Source organism: Carcharhinus amblyrhynchos, chromosome 9 (assembly GCF_965287045.1).
Source record: "Carcharhinus amblyrhynchos chromosome 9, sCarAmb.v2.hapA, whole genome shotgun sequence".
Classification (NCBI taxonomy): domain Eukaryota; kingdom Metazoa; phylum Chordata; class Chondrichthyes; order Carcharhiniformes; family Carcharhinidae; genus Carcharhinus; species Carcharhinus amblyrhynchos.
In genome coordinates, this window is record NC_137332.1 from 61,258,936 (window position 1) to 61,276,921 (window position 17,986).

General features: G+C 37.6%; 1 protein-coding gene across 5 annotated transcripts in view; it reads left to right on the forward strand.

The window, feature by feature from the left end:
• Nucleotides 1-17,063, forward strand: part of prpf38b (pre-mRNA processing factor 38B) — a 28,834-nt gene extending 11,771 nt beyond the window's left edge. For 2 of the 5 annotated variants that reach the window (XM_080195820.1, XM_080195821.1), the window contains exons 3-6: nucleotides 7,030-7,181; nucleotides 8,012-8,072; nucleotides 12,163-12,389; nucleotides 12,483-17,063. In XM_080195820.1, the coding sequence (XP_080051946.1) occupies nucleotides 7,030-7,181; nucleotides 8,012-8,072; nucleotides 12,163-12,389; nucleotides 12,483-13,371 (1,329 nt within the window). In that variant the 3' untranslated portion in view covers nucleotides 13,372-17,063. Of the gene's footprint in view, nucleotides 1-7,029; nucleotides 7,182-8,011; nucleotides 8,073-11,264; nucleotides 11,317-11,406; nucleotides 11,477-12,162; nucleotides 12,390-12,482 lie in introns of those variants that run through there. The other 3 variants (XM_080195823.1, XM_080195824.1, XM_080195822.1) reach the window with 3 other exon arrangements.
• Nucleotides 17,064-17,986: the final 923 nt, after the last annotated feature.

Sequence of the window (17,986 nt, forward strand, 5' to 3'; positions counted from 1 at the left end):
GTTAGATCCTCGGTGTGTTTTTCAGAATTCTTCTCATCTGCTTTCAAAGTCTGGATTTACTCTTCCATACTACACATTTTGTCAGTCATGTTGTTTAGGTTGGATTGGCTAATAAGTTTTGGTTATTAATTTGGCATTCAAGCATCTCTTCTGATCCTGTAGCAATTTCTTCTCTTGTTCTATGTATTTTTCATGATATTTACTAGAGATATCCGATGCTTGATGTTCCTCAAGTTTTAACTAAAGATCTATATTGAATTTGGTTGTACAAATTCATCATTTACGCTTTTTGAGTATTCTGTTTCCTGTGAGTGACACTCATTAGTTCTCATTTTTTCTTAAACTTCTCTTGAATCTGTCAAAGTTTCTACATTGATTTCTCTTGGCAGAGTATAATTCCTCTGCTAACCTTCAAACTCGCATTCTGCAAGTACAGTCCTGACAATTGTTCAGTAATGTCACGCTCTTTTATGACAACTTCTAACTTTACTGCTGTTCTAGGTTCTCGATTTTTATTCCTTCATATATTTCTTTGGAAATGTAATATTTTCCCAAGATTTCTCCCAAATGTGCACCTTTTTTCAGTGCTGCTGTTTCTTTTGCACCTCTTAGCTTTTTCTCAGAATATCGAACATTCCTGAGTCTTCTCTGCCAACAGGTTCTTCAGTCTTTCAGAGTGGCATTAAATTCATTTTGTTTCACTTTGTAATTTTCCAGAGGAACAAACTCTGACGTGATGGATCCTTGTAATGTGTGATGGTCTTTGTCATTCACTGCCATCTGTTGATGTAGTTCAGGACACATGCCAGGGCCTTCAGGAAGATATACCTTTGAGGCTTCTGGATAGTTCCTTACCTCTCTGGTGCGCTCATGCAATTTATTCAACTATCATTTTCACCCCTTTTACTGCTTTGCGGGGAGTTTTCTGTCCCTGTTTTTCAGCTGTGCTTGCTCCTTGCACTTGAAAATTAAAATATTCATCAACGGCATTTAATATTTCATTGAAATGGTTGAGGGCAATGCACTACATTAAGGTTACTTCAGCAAGTTCACCTAATAAGTATAAAAGGTATGAATCTGGACTTCTTTAGGTTTTCTGTTTGGATCTGATACCTTCCAATAATTTAAAAATTCCTTCTCCAGGCCACCCAATTTTTCATTGGATTTGGCTGTGGAATGAGTCCAAACTGATTCAGTAAGTTTGACTAGATCCATGATCACTTAATTTTTTTTTTGCAGCTGTATTTGCAGCTTTAAAATGTCTATGCAGTAACTGATTTATTTCAGTTTTTCTTTCCGCGATTGTCAGGTCTTGGCGGGCTCTTGTTGCACTGTCTTCTACTCGACTCTTTAACTGCAAGAAAGCTACAAAACAAGAAGCCTGGGTCAATTGTGCTTTTTTCAGTTGGAGAATTGTGCTGGAAGGTGATTTCATGTTCTGCCTTCAGTTTTTAAACTTTTTCTGGAGCCTTTTCTGGATTTCAAGGTAGTGACACTGTTCCTTGAGGCAAAGGGATTTGTTGCGCACTCTGATTTTGGTCAGCACTACAATTTGGCGATAGTGAGCCTCTTGAATTTAAAAAAAAGGTCAGTGGCTATTTGGATTAGCATCCTGCTGACTTCTTTTGTTCAATGACTTATTTTTGCTGAGTAACGTAGTGGTTGAATAGTAATTTATGCTTGATTTTAACTGTGTTGGACAATCATGGTGCTCCTGAAATGTTTAATTAATTGGTTATTTCCCCTCTTTTTACTGATGAGCTCAGAGGCCATACATTGAGACTCCAATTTGGGCTTAGTTTTAATGACAGATTTCTTTCACATGCTGCTTCTGAAACTGAATTACTTAAAGGGTTCTCAAAACCTGTTGCAGCCTGGAATTTCAAAAGATTTAGCTCACCCTTGCAAGCTTTGTCAACTTTGCAACCTGAGGCTAGACTGCTAAAGGAGATTCAATAGATCTTCTGCTGCAGAAAAAATCTCTGCCTTCAACTTCCAGACCTTTCTCTGGAGTATTTCCTGGAAATCTGTTTCTGCTGTGCCTTCCATTTTTTCTGGGAACTTTCAGGTCAGAAAGGCATGTTGGAGTTATTAATCTTCTGGCATCTCAGTTTGTCTTGGTGTTTTAGAGAGGTCCTTGATTTTGATCCCATTGTTGCTGCCATGTTAGGGGCTGCTGCCATTGGGGTTACAGAATGGTCTGTCTTAAGTAAGCCTTCTGTAGATAAACTATAAACCTTTAACTACGTAATCTATTTATACATGCACAGTAAAAGGTACAAGCTAGAAGTTGTCTCCATGCTGAGGTCTAGACTGTCTCTGCTCAACACCACTCTGACCCCCTATTTCTGGGTCATTTGCTTTCTTACATCAGTGTGGGCGGTATTGTACTCAGTTCCTCATTAATCCTGTGTATACCAGACCCTTGTCCCCCAGCTTTAGTGTTTAATTCCACGGACAGCATGTCCAAAATGTAGCACTACCTGTAGTGTTGTTGTAGATTGCATGCTGAAAGTCTCTGGTTTGGGGCCTAAAACCTCAAACATCTGATTGAGGTTGGGACTGCTATAACTGGGTCAAAGCTGAATGATTAGGCATAAAGAATTCCAAGTTTGTCACAAGTTTCAGCAATCTAGGGTTAATGACTGCATATAAAGGAAAGCTTTCCTGAATGTAGCCATATTCTTTCTGTTTTACAATGTCCTGGTACTGCAATTTTATCTTTCTCTAATCTATTCAACTCGGTGAGATTTATTCATTTTTTTATTATTAAAAAGCACGAATCATACCTTGTCCAAACTGATATTTATGTCTCATGAAAATTGCCCTGTCTGGAGGCAGTATATTAACATTTGGTACTAAAACTACACACTGTATTCCATATGTAGCTACATCTACGGTCACTACTAGCAACCTAATCCAGCAAATTATTGCCTTTAATTAACTACGTAATCTATTTACACATGCACAGTAAAAGGTACAAGCTAGAAGTTGTCTCCATGCTGAGATGTATCTATATAGTGCTTCTAATCATCACATCCCAAGTCTCTTTACAGCCAGCAGAGTAATTTTGAAGTGAAATTGCTGTTTGCTGTAGGAAAGAAATATTTGTCTTGTTTCTCACCAGTTGCCTTGCCTTCCTTTTTTGTTGGATACCTGAAATCCCTTGCAGGGTCATAGAATAGTACAGTACAGAATGAGTTCACTTCAGCCCCTTGAGTCTGCGCTAGCATTTTCAAAGTTCAATCTAGTTAGGATTACCCAATGCCCTTGCAATGTTTTCTCCTTCAATTCCATTTTGAAGGCTATTATTGAATCTGCATTGATCACTCCAACAGACAATGCATTACAAATCCTAATTACTTGTTGCATGAGAGGGGGTTTCCTCATGTTCTTTGGCAGTCATAAATCTGTGACTAGTGATTATTGATTTTTCAACCATTGGAAACTGTTTCTCTATTTACTCTTATCTAAACCCTTCGTGATTTTAAAGACCTTTGTCAAATCTCCCTTTGACCTTTTTTGTTCTTAGGACATCAAACCCAGTTTCTGCATAATACTAATCCCTCATCACTGGAACAATTTGGAGTACTGTGCGCAGTTCTGGTCGCCTCACTATAGGAAAGACGTAGAAGCTATTGAAAGGGTACAAGGATGTTGCCTGGACTGGGAGGCATGCCTTATGAAGTTAGGTTGAGGGAGCTGGGTCTCTTTTCCCTGGAGAGACGAAGGTTGAGAGGCGACCTGATAGAGGTTTATAAAATGTTGAGAGGAATGGATAGGGTGGATTCTCAGAGGCTATTTCCCCGGGTTGAAATGGTCGCTACGAGAGGACACAGATTTAAGGTGCGGGGAGGAAAGTACAGAAGTGATGTTAGGGGTAAGTTTTTCACTCAGAGGGTGGTGAGTGAGTGGAATCGGCTGCTGTCAGTGGTGGTGGAGGCGAACTCGCTGGGGTCTTTTAAAAGACTTCTGGATGAGTATATGGGGTTTTATGGGATTGGGGGTTATAGATAGGTGTTGATGTGATCGGCGCAACTCGTGGGCCGAAGGGCCTGTTTGTGCTGTAGTGTTCTGTGTTCTAAATCGCTTTTGTACACTCTCCAAATTCTTCATGTGTAACCTAAGCTAAGGTATCTGGAGTTGGGCACTAGTGTTTATATACATTTAACATAATCATCTGGCTCTTGTACTCTGTCTGTTTATAAAAGCCCAGAATACCATATGCTTTATTAACTGCATTGTTAACCTGTCCTGCCATTTTCAAAGAATTGTGCACAAATACATTAGGGCCTCTGTTTTTGTTCCTCTTTAGCCCTTCTAATTTACTCCCAAGTTCATCTTGCTTGTCTTTAAAGTCAATATTTTGAATCTGTTGTTGATTATGGATCAACGTGGGACAACACACAGCAAAGTTATTGCTCCTTTTTGAATTCTCCATAGCTATTTAATTAAATTTCAGCTGATTTATGTATATCTGCAGTATTGTTGACGATGTGAAAGCTGTCTAGTTCCGTTCTTGCATGCATTTTTTTTTTGTTTGGCAATGTCGCTTACAGATGCGCTTATTCTGCTGACATTGGGTTCATGCCTGTTCACCCAAATAAAATATTATGGGTGAAGTTTCTGTCCACCAACGGTGTGTTTCACTGTGGAGGAGGCAGCCTGCTATTGGCCAGCGGCACGATCTTCTGGTCCTGCCACTGTCAACTGGGGTTTCCCGTTGTATGCACCTTCCACTGCAGGGAAACCTGCAGCAGCGATTTGCCATCAGCAGGACTGGAAGATCTTCCCAACAGGAACAACTGGAAAATTCCAGCCTTTATATCTGCTGTTTAGCCCTCCTGCTTCTCACTATTTCTTTCTGAAGCTATTTTGTTTCCTTTAATTCGATCTAAATTAGATCTTGGAATTGCCAATAGTTGAACTCTGGCCTCTTGTACAACTAGATTTGATAGAGGTCTTTAATACAGTTGTGTCAGTTAGTTTAGATGCTTTCCAATTGTCTGTCTTAGCCCAATCTGATCTTAAATGCTGATAATACCATCTGAAAAGTTTGCCATCTCCACAGCAATGTCCTTTAGTTGACTGCAATTGTGAAAATTTCCTTTAATAAAATAAACTTTAAAAAAAACTCATGAATGTATAGTTTATGAACTATGTATATATAAAAATTAATTTTTTTTGACTTGGACTGACTAACTGTAATATCATTCCTACCTACATGTAAAGTTCCTTTCATCTGTTGCTCTTCAAGGTATTAAAACTGTCAGCAATGATATTCATCGTGCTTTCAGAATTCACATAATTGCTCTTTGGGACAACTTACATCTGCGCAATGTGCTATCAGAATATCAAATGAAAGAGTTAGCAAGGAAGGGGACACAATTCCTTAAGCATCTGCTTTATTTTGCCGTCCTTTGCTTAAGTTACAAAAACTTCTCGAAGTATTCTCTCTTGGTATATTTTATATCTGACAAGCTGCTGCTAATTTGCAGAGTACTTACTTGACTGGTTTCTTCCGATTCACTCAGTGTAAGATAACTCATTAGAGGAAGTAATTAACAACAGTGAAGTGAAGCAAAGAATGATTAACCTAGGAAATATCGATCGCTGGTAAATATTTTAAATCTTCGACTTGCATCTGCAGCGTGCAAATGTTGTATTCAGGCAAAGCAGCCTCAATGTGCTTGGAGCCATTAAAAATATTTCAATGACTTCTTTCAACCACTTCCTTTCCCAGAGTGACTTAAAGCTAGGCATGCCAACACTTTCTGTTCCTTTTGACATGGTTTTGATTTTCCTATTGTAATGCTGTGTGGAGGACTAGTACAAAGTGGGAGAAAAACTACGCATCACAAAATTGGCAACTGGAATGCGTATACTAGCTCCCATAATTGTAACTTCTTCAGTAGAGAGTAGATAACCTGATTTGTTAGATTCTATTCTTTGTAGCAAACAAGAGTTGAAGTGTATCAGATAAATAATGGATAACTGCACGAAGGAATTACTTCAAAGATTGAACTATTAAGGTTAGACAGCATCTGTGGAAGGAAAAACAGTTAATGTGCAGGATTATGGCCTTTCATCAGATCACAATAGGAGAGTTTTATTCACATATTCACAAGGTGTCAATGTCACTGGCAAGGACAGCATTTATTACCCATTACTAATTGCCCTTGGGAAAGTAGTGTTGAACTGTCTTTGTGAACCACTGTTCATTTGGGCAGGGACTTGCATAAAACACTGGGGTGTTCCAGGATTCTGATCCAGCATCAGTAAACGGGTGGTGATATCTTTCAAGTCCAAATGATCTGTGACCTGGAGATGGTTATGTTCCCATTTGCCTGCTGCCCTTGTGCTTTTAGGTGGTAGGGTTTTGGAAGTGCTTTCAAAGAAACCTTAGGTGAATTATTGTAGTGCACCTTGCAGATGGCACACAACCACCATGGTGTGTCAGTGCTGGACTGAATTAATGTTCAAGGAGATGACTTGGGATTAATTAAGTAGGCTGCTTTGCCATGGATGGTGATGAGCATTTGAATATTGTTAGATATACAAATACTAACTCAACAGGCAAGTGGAGGATATTCTATTAGATTCTTCAGTGATGCTTGTAGGTGGTAGGAGGCTTTGGGAAGTCTGAAGGTAAGTCACCAAGTGCAGATATCCAGTCTTTGATCTGTTCTTGCAATTGTAGTATTTTTATGTGGCTGGTCCAGTTAAGTTTCTGGTCAGTGGTAACCCAGACAGTGTTGATGTTGGGGGATTCAGCAGTTGTAATGATATTGAATGTTGAGGGAAATTGATGGCATTCTTTTATTGGGGCTGATTGTTACTTAATATTTGTGCTCTGTAGATACCAATAGCCACCTATCCCATTCAGTTGCTTCCCGGATAGGTCAGTCTTTCTCACCTTGCCTCTGATCCTCGTATGCTATTTCTAGAAAATAAAATTGTGAAATAACGTTGTGTAATAAAATTCTGTGTAAACACTTATACAAAATTCTCTTTAAATTTTTATTTCAGGTGCGAGGTGTTGGAACGGGAGGCATTGTTTCCACTGCCTTTTGTCTACTGTACAAGCTGTTTACCCTGAAGTTAACTCGTAAACAGGTGATGGGCCTAATAACACACACTGACTCTCCGTACATCCGGGGTTTAGGCTTCATGTATATTCGGTATGTCTTTTTTATAAGCAATAAAGATGTCTAAAGCTTGGTTACATTCCTGATACTTTTGTCAGCTACTTGATCGTTAATTTTAACTGCTAAATGTAATATGGTGTTAGTTTACTACTATATTCTAAACAACACAGTTGGCTGAATGGAGCTTCAGACAAGTTTTTGTTTAAAATGTAGGAATCATTTTCCATTGTGAAGGAGTTTCTTCAGTTTATTAGTGAAGTAACAGTTCACCTGAAGGTGGGATCTGGCTGTTTCAATTTGAAAGTAATGCATTAGTTACGGTCTTTCAAATTGATTCTTAATTGAGCTGTCACTTGGGCTACACATTGCCATTGATGTAGTGATTAATTCAATTGATATTTAGCTTTGAGCATTGGTCTAATCAAGAGAGATTTTACACTTGATATATAAAGTGAATAGAAACTTTATATGCTTTCATTCAGTTTGCAAGCTAATGCATTGTCAAAAAAAAATCTTAAAGATGTTTTCACATTGAAAAAGTGCAGCTAACCATGTGTGCCCCCTCCCACTATTATCTATATAAGGAAATGAAAGAGCACCCATTGCCTTGCTCTGGTAAAAATAGACATTCTAAATTTGACAATCTCATGCATGCACAATGAATTTGCCTGTTCAAATTGTGTTTATTGTGACATGGCTCCAGCTGAGGCTGCAAAGTGGAGAGCTATGTCAGGACAATGCAGCTCCAATCTACAGAAATTAAAATTGCAACGTAAAAGATTTAATGTGCAAATAAGTGATATTTATTTGTCCTGTGTTTTCTGTATATTTGTAACATCTTGAATGTTTATTTTATTCTAAAGGTACACACAGCCCCCAGCTGATTTGTGGGATTGGTATGAACCTTTTTTAGATGATGAAGAGGTATGTTGGCAAGGATTGTGCTTTTCATTGACTTTGGGCATAGTGGAGTAAGAATTGGTGTTCAGATTAATTTTAGATGAAACTTTATTGAATCTCCAATTTGTTGATGTAACTATTTGTATTTCTCTGAAGAACAGCATTTTAAATCTGGTTTCTTGCTGCCATGCTAATTATTCACAGACTAAATTGTATTTTGTTCAAATTGTCCTGGGTGATGTGACTAAAATATTTTTGATGAATTGACTAATCCCACTTAGAATCAAATGTTATGCTGCTAGTGCATCTCCTAAACCACTGACCCTGTATCGTGGAATCCTGCAGACTTGAATTTGTGGTAACCTAGGGCTGGCTTTTGCAAATGCATGTTATAGAGACTGCTGTGCCACCGTACAGTTTAATTTTTCTTACAGGAATTAGAGGGAGATCATGGGGTGCTGTTATATTTATGTTCTTTATATCACAAATATATATTGTACCACAATCACCAGGGTATGATCACTGCTGCAAATCCAACCTAAAACATATGTTCCCTTTGGAGTGCGCAGATCCTTAACATGCAAAAACAAAGGGCGGGATAAGAGGTATATTGAATCTTTCCTGGCATGGTGTAACTTGACCACATTGTCACTTCTGGCTCTTTGTACTCCCAACAGTTGCTCACACAGAGACAAACTTATAGGCTAATTTAGGGAGAAACTGGAAAGTTCATTTTCAAAAGTTCAGTCAATTTGAAGCAATCACAGTGACTGATAAAGCTGCTACAATTTGTATGTTGCAATGTTTATTGTTCTTGGAAGCTAAACCAGCTCTCTTCAGAATGCATATAACAAATCTGCACCTAAATAAGAATGGGAAGTAAGAGTCAACCATATGGCCCATCAACAGATGCCAGCAACTTAACTACAATGTGATAGTGAAAAGTACTGTCACATAATTAATGTTGACTTAATGGTAGCATTTATGCTATTGATGCAAAAGGTTATGGGTTCGTGCCCTACTTTAGAGACCTAAGCATGTAATCAAGGTTGTTAATGTTTAATGGCATTAAACAGCCATAACCAGTTTAATGGCTCTTGGTTTATCAGTTCAGGAGTCTTCCTGAAGTTTTTCTAGGGACTCTATGCGTGTACTGTGTGAGCAGACCAAAACTAGATCCAACATCTTTGATGTAGTCTGGCTACATGTTTGCTGCACTTGTCAATGTTAAAAGACATCTGACAGGAACAGATACATTTCCCATTGTATCAAGACCCTCCTCCAGTCTATTATTTTCTTCTTAAATGGTTGTATCATCCACAAACTTGTGGATGTTTCTCTATCGCAATCAAAATTAGAAAGAAGTGAATGTTATTCTAAACTTGTATAGAACTTTAATTAGACCACACAATAGTGTATGCAGATCTGATCATTTTATTAAAGGATGTATATGGAGAGGCTGCAAAAGAGGTAATATCAGAAATGCTTGGACAAAAGATGATACGGGCTGGGTGTCTTCCCTCTTCAAGAAAGAAGATTGAGGGGCTGAGTGACTTAATAGATGTCTTTAAAATTATGAAGGGTTTTGACAAAGTGCATATGAGGGAAAGGAAATAGATACAATGGTAGAGTTGGATGAGAAAAGATGGGAAGGGGTTTAATGGGGCAGAAAAAACTGGTATGGACTGGCTGGGCCAAATGGCCTGTTACTGTGCCATAGATCCTATGTGATCCTTTGCATGTATTCAGTTCATTACTAAAGGTGGTGAGCAATTCAGTGTACCTCAGATCATTACAAACTGTGCCTGAGTTTGCAGCAACTGCCAGATTGTTAATCACTTTCAACTTGTCCATAACTATTCAAGTATTTATTTTTTAACTCAACAGTACTTAGAAAATCCTGAATGTAAAGCAGGTTCACAGTCTGGTCTGGAAACTGAATGCATTATTATTTAAAATTTTACTGGATAGCTTTTTGCCAGACTAAATCTTAGGCCTGGTGAATTCAAATTATTTGCAGTTTGTGGAAAAGTGCTATTTTGTGCTGCACCAAGACTTGATTTGCTTTACATTTTATGCAGGTTCATTTTTTAACTTGATAGCTACAAAAATAATGCAGGTTACCATTATGCCAAGAGTGTTTTCATGAGGTATGTTGGCATTTAATTTTGAAAATGATTGCATTTTTAAAGGGAAAAATTACAATTTTGTTTCAACTCCTGGAAAAAGTATGTTAATATAAAGTTTAGACTGGTTACCAGAGGGCAATGGTGGCTATTTGCAACAATGACTTATTTCCCATCCCTAACAATTGCAAGCTTTCTAACAGAAACAAAATAGCACAAGATGATTATGAGCAGAAGCAATAAATGGAACATGGTATCTTGTTCTGGTGCAATCTGTCTTCCTTGAAATATCTGAAAAAAAACTTGATCTTTCTTTGAATTCACATATCTCTAGTTTCTACATTTAACATGTAGCAAATAGATTGCGTAAGATCTGAATTAAAGCATTTCCTACTTTCATGTTGAAAACTACTTGTAAAGTTATTCTTCATTCCTACATAAGGTTATTAATTTAAAGTCTTGATTTTGTTGCTTTTGTAATTTTTTTTAACTATAATAGCAAATTTCTTAAAACAAATGCACACTTAAACCCATGCTAATAATGTATCCAGCTAACTTGTAGGGTGTATGAAATCATTTTTCTTGGGAAAAGGAAGAAAGAGATAATATAGTAGAAACTATTGATCATCATCTAGTAATGATGAAGTGCTGAGTAGTCCCCATTTTTAGAATATAAATGCTATTTCCGTAAACCTAGATAAGTGCAATGATAGAGTGTTGAGTTCAATGACCGCTATAATTCAGTATGTTTGATCGACTTAAGTAATATTACCATCCCTGTCACAGACTTTTTAAAATGTACCCATTTATGTCACCAAAAATATTTCCAATGCATTCAAAAGAACATGATTTTTCAGAGGATATGTTTGATTTTATTTTCTCTCTCCATTTCATATATACAAGTGAGTTGGTAGTATTGGACATGTTTTGAGTAGCACACTGAAGTACACTGTTACAACACGAAGCTGCCATTCTGCCTGTGATTACATCTGTCTCCATCAAAACTTTAGATTTGAGCCTGAGTTTAATAAAGCTCTGAGACTGCCAGCACTTAAGCTAATTGCCCTGTTTTCTTCTTTAGATCTTCATTGGCAGCAGGTGAATTTGGAAATGTAGCTGAGCAACACTATTGATTAATGTGTGTGAGTGCAAGCGCTTATTTTATGTTTAGACTGTCTTTTTTGTTTTTCTAGCCTAATAAAATCTGATTTTCCTGTGTGCTTGCACTGTAGGTGGAAACTGACAATAGCTGACTAACATGTCCTGAGCTGTGAGAGGGCATGGCAAGGAGGCAATCATGCGGTAATGACCCTTTTCCAAAGACAATGGTCATTGTGGACTATACAGTTTCAAAATATATTATATTGAATGTTAATTGATAATACCTCACTGCTTCATGGCAGTTGGTTTGCTATTGCTTCAAAAATTGTTTTAATGTTAAGTACAGTGAGGATCACAACATACAAGAAGAAAATTGAACGGCTTGCCGACAGTTTTCAAATTTAGCTATAATCCTTGTAGCTACATAAATGTTTATCAATTTGTGCTGCTGGTGCACTAAGTAACTTGTTTAAAAAGCCTATCTGGTTTTGAAGAGATTGGTTGTGGGAGGTTTTTCCAAGCAGGGTGATTAAAATTCAGCCTTAGATCAAATATTGAGGGGGTTTTATTATGTCAGTTCGAGGAGAAATGGTACCTATTATTTTGCAGATACATGCAAAACAGTTTGCATAAGCTGTTAGTGGTATTACAGAAGTTCCAGTAGGAACAGTCTAATTTTTAACCATTTTATTACAGGCATCAACATTAAGTTTGGGATAGGCTTCAAAATTTTGCAGGTAGAACTGCATGTGAAAATGAGTAGTTTACATCAAAGGTAGTACTTTCTTCTTAAAAAGCAGGGGTTTTGTGAATATTTCACATGCTAACACAAATGTAAAGAGTGAAAAATCTGTTTTACCAATAGTATGTCGTTTTGTGTTTTTCAGGAGCTTGATGTAAAGGCTGGAGGAGGATGTGTCATGACAATAGGTGAAATGATTCGTTCTTTCCTTACGAAACTGGAATGGTTCTCTACCTTATTCCCAAGGATCCCAGTTCCTGTTCAGAAGAATTTGGACCAGTATCTCAAAACTCGACCAAGGAAAATTGCCAAAAAGGATGGGAAGGATAGTATGGAAGAGCCAGAACGTCTTTCAGAGCGCAGACATTCGAGGTAATGCATTTGGATTATTAAAATATCACACATTTAAAATGCTATTTTTAAAGCATTTAGAATTTTATGGCAATTTATTGACTTGTCTTTCAGGTCACCAAGAAGATCTCTTACCCCACGCAAATCTCCTAGGCGATCTAGAAGCAGAAGTCGTCATAGAGAAGGCCATGGATCTTTTGGTTTTGACAAGGAATTAGAAAGAGAAAGAGAACGACAGAAAAGGGAACGAGAACAAATTAAGGACAGAGAGCGAAGTGAGAAGGATAGACATAAATCTAGAAGCACAGATAGAGGCTTGGACCGCAGACGAAGCAGAAGCAGAGACCATCACAGAAGTCGAAGCAGAGATAAAAGGAGTGATAAAAAGGATAGAGATAAAGAGAGGGAGAAGGAAAATGAAAGAAGCAGAAGACGAGAAAAAGATTACGAGAAAGATAGAGTAAGTGATAGAGATAGGGAAAGAAATGTTGAGAAAGAATCGAGATCTAAAGATCGAGATAAAAGAAGCCAATCAAAGACAGAAGACAGAAAACGTAAGGAAGAAAGAAGAGAAAAGGATGAAAAGAGGCATAAAGATGATAAAAAGGAATCAAAAAAAGATAAAAGGCATAGTCGAAGCAGGAGCAGAGAGAAAAGACATAGAAGTAGTAGTCCTGGCAGGGGCCGTGTCAGCAAACGTAGTAGAAGCAAAAGCAAAGAGAAATCTAAACACCGAAATGAACATAAAGAAAAATCAAACAAAAGAAGTATTAGCAGAGAAAGGACTGATGAGAATGATGGCGAACGGATAAAGAAGCAGCGTAGTCATAGCAAAGAGAAAGCTCGCAAGCGCAGTCGAAGCAAAGAGCGATCTCACAAACAAAGTCATGGTGATGGTAAGGACCATTCAAGCAAACCAAGCCACAGAAGTCTCAGTACAGAAAGAGATGACAAAAGCAATGCAGAAGGATTGTTGCAAGGCAATACCACTGATGATGACTGAAATATTACTAAAATCTTTAATTGTACAGTGAATAAATCGTTTTGCTTTTGAACATCTTTCTTTTTTAAAAATTGAATTATGCTATGGCTAGGATAAACACATGTCTTCAAATTCCTGTAGCCTGCAGATGATATTTCCTGTTTGTAGGAAGTGCCTTTGGTAACCAGCTGTTCAACTTACCATTGTAATCCAAGACCAACTTTATTCTGTACAATGTAGTTGATACAGATTTGTTTTGTTTGAAATAATGTTTTTGCAAGTATACTATGTACATATGTTCTGAGAGTTTTAATCATTGGCACAACTGCCATGTTGGTTCATTTTGTATGATGGGCAATAAACTGCCAGTACTTAAAACTGTTGTGTTAATACACTGATACCATTTATGTTTGACATATATGTGCCCTGTGGTAAATATTCCCAAATTCAGCAACATTGTACTGGTTTTTAGTTCCTATTTAATATGAGACCTTGCAAATCTTTGAGGAAAATAGTGGATGATGGCATCTTATCTTGGGGAAAGTAAGTTGACAGACACCAAAATTGGTGTTCCTCTCCATGGCATTCGTGCAAATATTCTGCATAGAAACAGTAACACTTAAAAAGCATTTCCAGATTTCAGTGTGTGGATAAGAAAGATACAAGCAGCTGCTTAATATTACGCTGTTTTGCTTATGCAATGAATTCCTTGCCAGGCATACTTTAGGTCTTGCACTTTTCTCTTGTAGCTTGACTAATTTAATATGTTCATTTTCTTTTAGTATAATTCAGAACATGTTGAGCTCTGTCACTTGACCATCAGCATGGATCAGTTCAATTTTTAAGTTTTATTGGAATTGATATAGTTATTTTGAACTTAAAATACATTTTTATAAAGCCAGTTTACATTTTGGGTTACATGAGGACTTGATTATTACATTGATAAATTTTAAGTGTTTTTTTGGAATTGTGTTGTGAAAGACTTCTAATGGTTGAACCAGTCTGTTTTTGGTTCCTAGGATTCATTTGAGTTTGGGAAGAGCTCTGCAGATTGTGGTATACCAAAAGCTTTCATTATAACATTAGTAAAAGTTTGCTTGATCTTGTGAAGAAAATTTATGATTTTGGAGCTTTTTGGGAAACAGATATCTAAATTGACCCAATGTACAAATGTCAATCAGTGACATAAATAAATGCAGGATTTCAAATTATTCCTCAGGCATTTCGCAAGATGGTTAAACAAAAATTGCTGGTGTGCACCCGTCCTGAGGTACTTTGGCAATACTACTTATAAACCTAATTGTCATGGGGAGTATTATGTGAATGCAAATAACTCTGTAAATAATAAATGATCAGCAATGCTAATTCCCTAGGCTGTTATATACAGATATTTTTCCTAGTTGCTAAAGAGGAATATTGTTGAAGTGAGTTCAACGTTGGAATGCTATTAATCATGAGCAGTGAGTACGTGAATTGCAGAAACATTTCCTAATATTGATGCACAGAAGTGTGATACAACTTATGGAGGTTATTCCAGAAATTGTAAAGACATGGATCTTACATTTAAAATTTAGTTTTATTATCTAAACATTGGGATTTGCGAGTATTGTAAATGCTTATAGAATTTGACATTTTAGACCTTTGAGATTAGCGAAATTGAGCATTAGTGTTAATGGTCAATTTTGTTTGGGAATTTAATTTTAGATGCTAGTGCTGAACAAATGTATACCATAATGGTCTTTAAAAATAGCTGCAATTTTTCAGAGAATGAATGCAGGCTGCTGATCTGGCATTGCACAAAATACTTTTTGTCAGCTGCTTCAAATGCAGTCACCATACAATTGACTGGCCTTTGTGATAACCATTTATTTTATTTAACAAATTAATTATCAAAATGATGCCATTTGGTAATTGTTTAAGTCCTCTATACTGCATTCTTCAGGCTCCCAGAAATCCGCTATTCCACATTCTTCTTCTGATCCAGCACATAATTTTATTGAAAAACTGGTTCTGCTGCGTATAATTATTTATAATCATGAACCATGTATGTCTTTTTTTTAAAAAAAGGCTGCTGCCAGAGCAAGTGCTTCAACATTTCCTCCACCGGTTGCAGCAACTGGGAGCACAAGTACATCTTATGAAAAAGGTTTTCATGATGTTAACATGAAGAAACAGTACCATTTGTTAAATGAATGAAAAGAGAGAGAACCCGAGGGTCATATAGTATTGAAAGGGGCTCCTAATGCATAACTTAATGCAGAAAGTCATGTTGGGCAAAATGAATTGTTTTTGGAGAAGAGTTGAATGTGGTGTAACACCATCCAAAACAAACCTTAAGTAGAGCTTGAACAAAAATGTAGTTTACCTTTTTACTTGGCCAGATATATTTCTTAAACTCTTCAGTGAAATGCAAAAGGGCATATATGTAACTGCAAATGTAGAATAAGGGAATAACTATTCATGTCCTAACCCGAGTTTCGGAATTCCGCAGCTGGCCTCACTAGGTTGTTGTTTTTTCCTCTTTCTGATTGTCAGATTAGGGACTGCAATGTCTGAACATGCATCCTCTGCAAGGAGCTGTACAGTGGATATTTAGTTCGAAGGTCGTCTCTTATTTAAGCTATTTTGAAGCACTTATATAAACCACCCAGGCCCTATTCCTGGCACTTCACCCATTTACCCTGCTAATTGCCCTGACACTTGTGTCAATTTATCATAACCAATCCACCTAATCTGCACATCTTTGTGGACTGTGGGAGGAAACTGGAGCACCTGGGGGAAACCCATGTAATCACAGGGAGAAGGTGCAAACTCCTCACTGACGTGACCAAAGCCAGATTTGAACCTGGGTCCCTGGTGCTGTGAGGCAGCAGTGCTAACCACTGTGCCAACGTGCTATTCCACTTTAGTGCACAGCCCCTTTTATTCAATGTTTAAATTTAGTTAAGGCTTCCTAATGACAGGACCACCTTTTGCAAGTATAAATTTAATCATTCCTTCAAATTCACAAATGTTTTGATTGCTGCAATTCAATTGTATAGCTCAGAATTGTTTCAAAAGATACAGAGCAGAGGGCGGGCTACTTGCTTTGCAGTAGAAAAAGTGATCTTGCTGTTGTTCATTGCCTGCCCTTGGGACAAGGGTGTTAGATTCAATGTGCTTCATCTGACACTTGGCATGGACCAGATTCTTTGGAAGTTACTTTGATGTTGGCAGAACAAATACCAATTTCTATTTCTGTATCTCAGTGTATACCAACTTCCAGCTTTGACTTTAATGCATCTAATTTGTGCTGGTGGTTTACTCACTGTCCTATTGGTCCCTTTTCTGGGCATGACTTGTAACTCCTTGAAATCTGCATCCAGTCGTGTAATTTATAAAAATTTCTGTAAAACGCTATGAGAATATAGTGTACTTGCTGTTTCAATTTTATTGCCGCCTAAATGGAAGTACCTAACTTTGTTATAGGAAAAGGAGGGATTAGCAGGGTAAAAGTGTGGGATTACAGAGATGGAACCTGGATGGGATTGTAGTCGGTGTAGGCTCCATGGGCCAAATGGCGGCCTCTTGCACCGTAGGAATTCTATGAAAAATACTCTTTCCACACCCACACCACAGCACTACTGTGGTTTACATGGTTGTATTGCATTTTCAACCTCCTGGCACTTGATCAGTGCTGCATTAGGCACTGATTTGATCCTCAGTTTGGTGCTGCCTCTGAAATGTTGGGGGGTGGGGGGGGGGGGGGGGAGCGGGCAGGTGGTTTACCGTAGCTCCCCCTTTAATAATCTGCTTTCCAAGTTGTATTGTACATGTGGATTTTTATCCTATTATTTCTGCCTTGAAGTGCAATATATTCTCCCTCAGGGCATGGTTTTGATGATGCAGCTTTTTCTTGGACGAGCACATGCCATGTAACATTGCTTATGTGGCAAGTATTAGCAAAACTCTTAAAATGGAAGGTTGAGGGTTAAAATCCCACTCCAGAGATTGTGTAATTCCAGCCTGACACTTTAGCACAGTACTTTGGAACTTACTGGTGACATTGTCAAACATCATAAAAACATGTTTATTATTTCATCACTTTGGACATTGTGCAAATTAGCTGTCACATTTCTGACAATGCAGCTATGATTACAATTTTAGAAAGTAGTCAATTGGATGTAAATTGCTTTGGGGCATCCTAAGGTAATGAAAGGACCTGTATAAACATATTTAAAATTTTTTATTATAATCCAGAAACATAAGCCCTGCCACCAGCACAGCCAGCCTTCATCTTTCCATTGTTAAGCTGCTGTTTGAAGTTCAAACTGCAAATTGAGATACCACGAAACGTGCTGACAAATTCCTGGAATGTGAGGGTTTTCCTATCAAGAGAGACCAAATAGTCTGTATTCTTTTGAGTTTAAAAGAGTGGGGTAACCTTATTCAAACATACAAGATCCTGAGGGTGTTTGACAGGGTAGGTGGTGAGACGTTTTCACTTGGGGCATAGTCTCGAACAAGGGGTCATAGCTAAGATAAAGGGCTAGTCATCTAAAACAGGTGGATAGAAATTTTGCAGAGAGGTGAATCTCAAAAGGTGGTGGAAGGCTTGATCATTGTAAGTATTCAAAGTGGAGGTGGATGAATATTT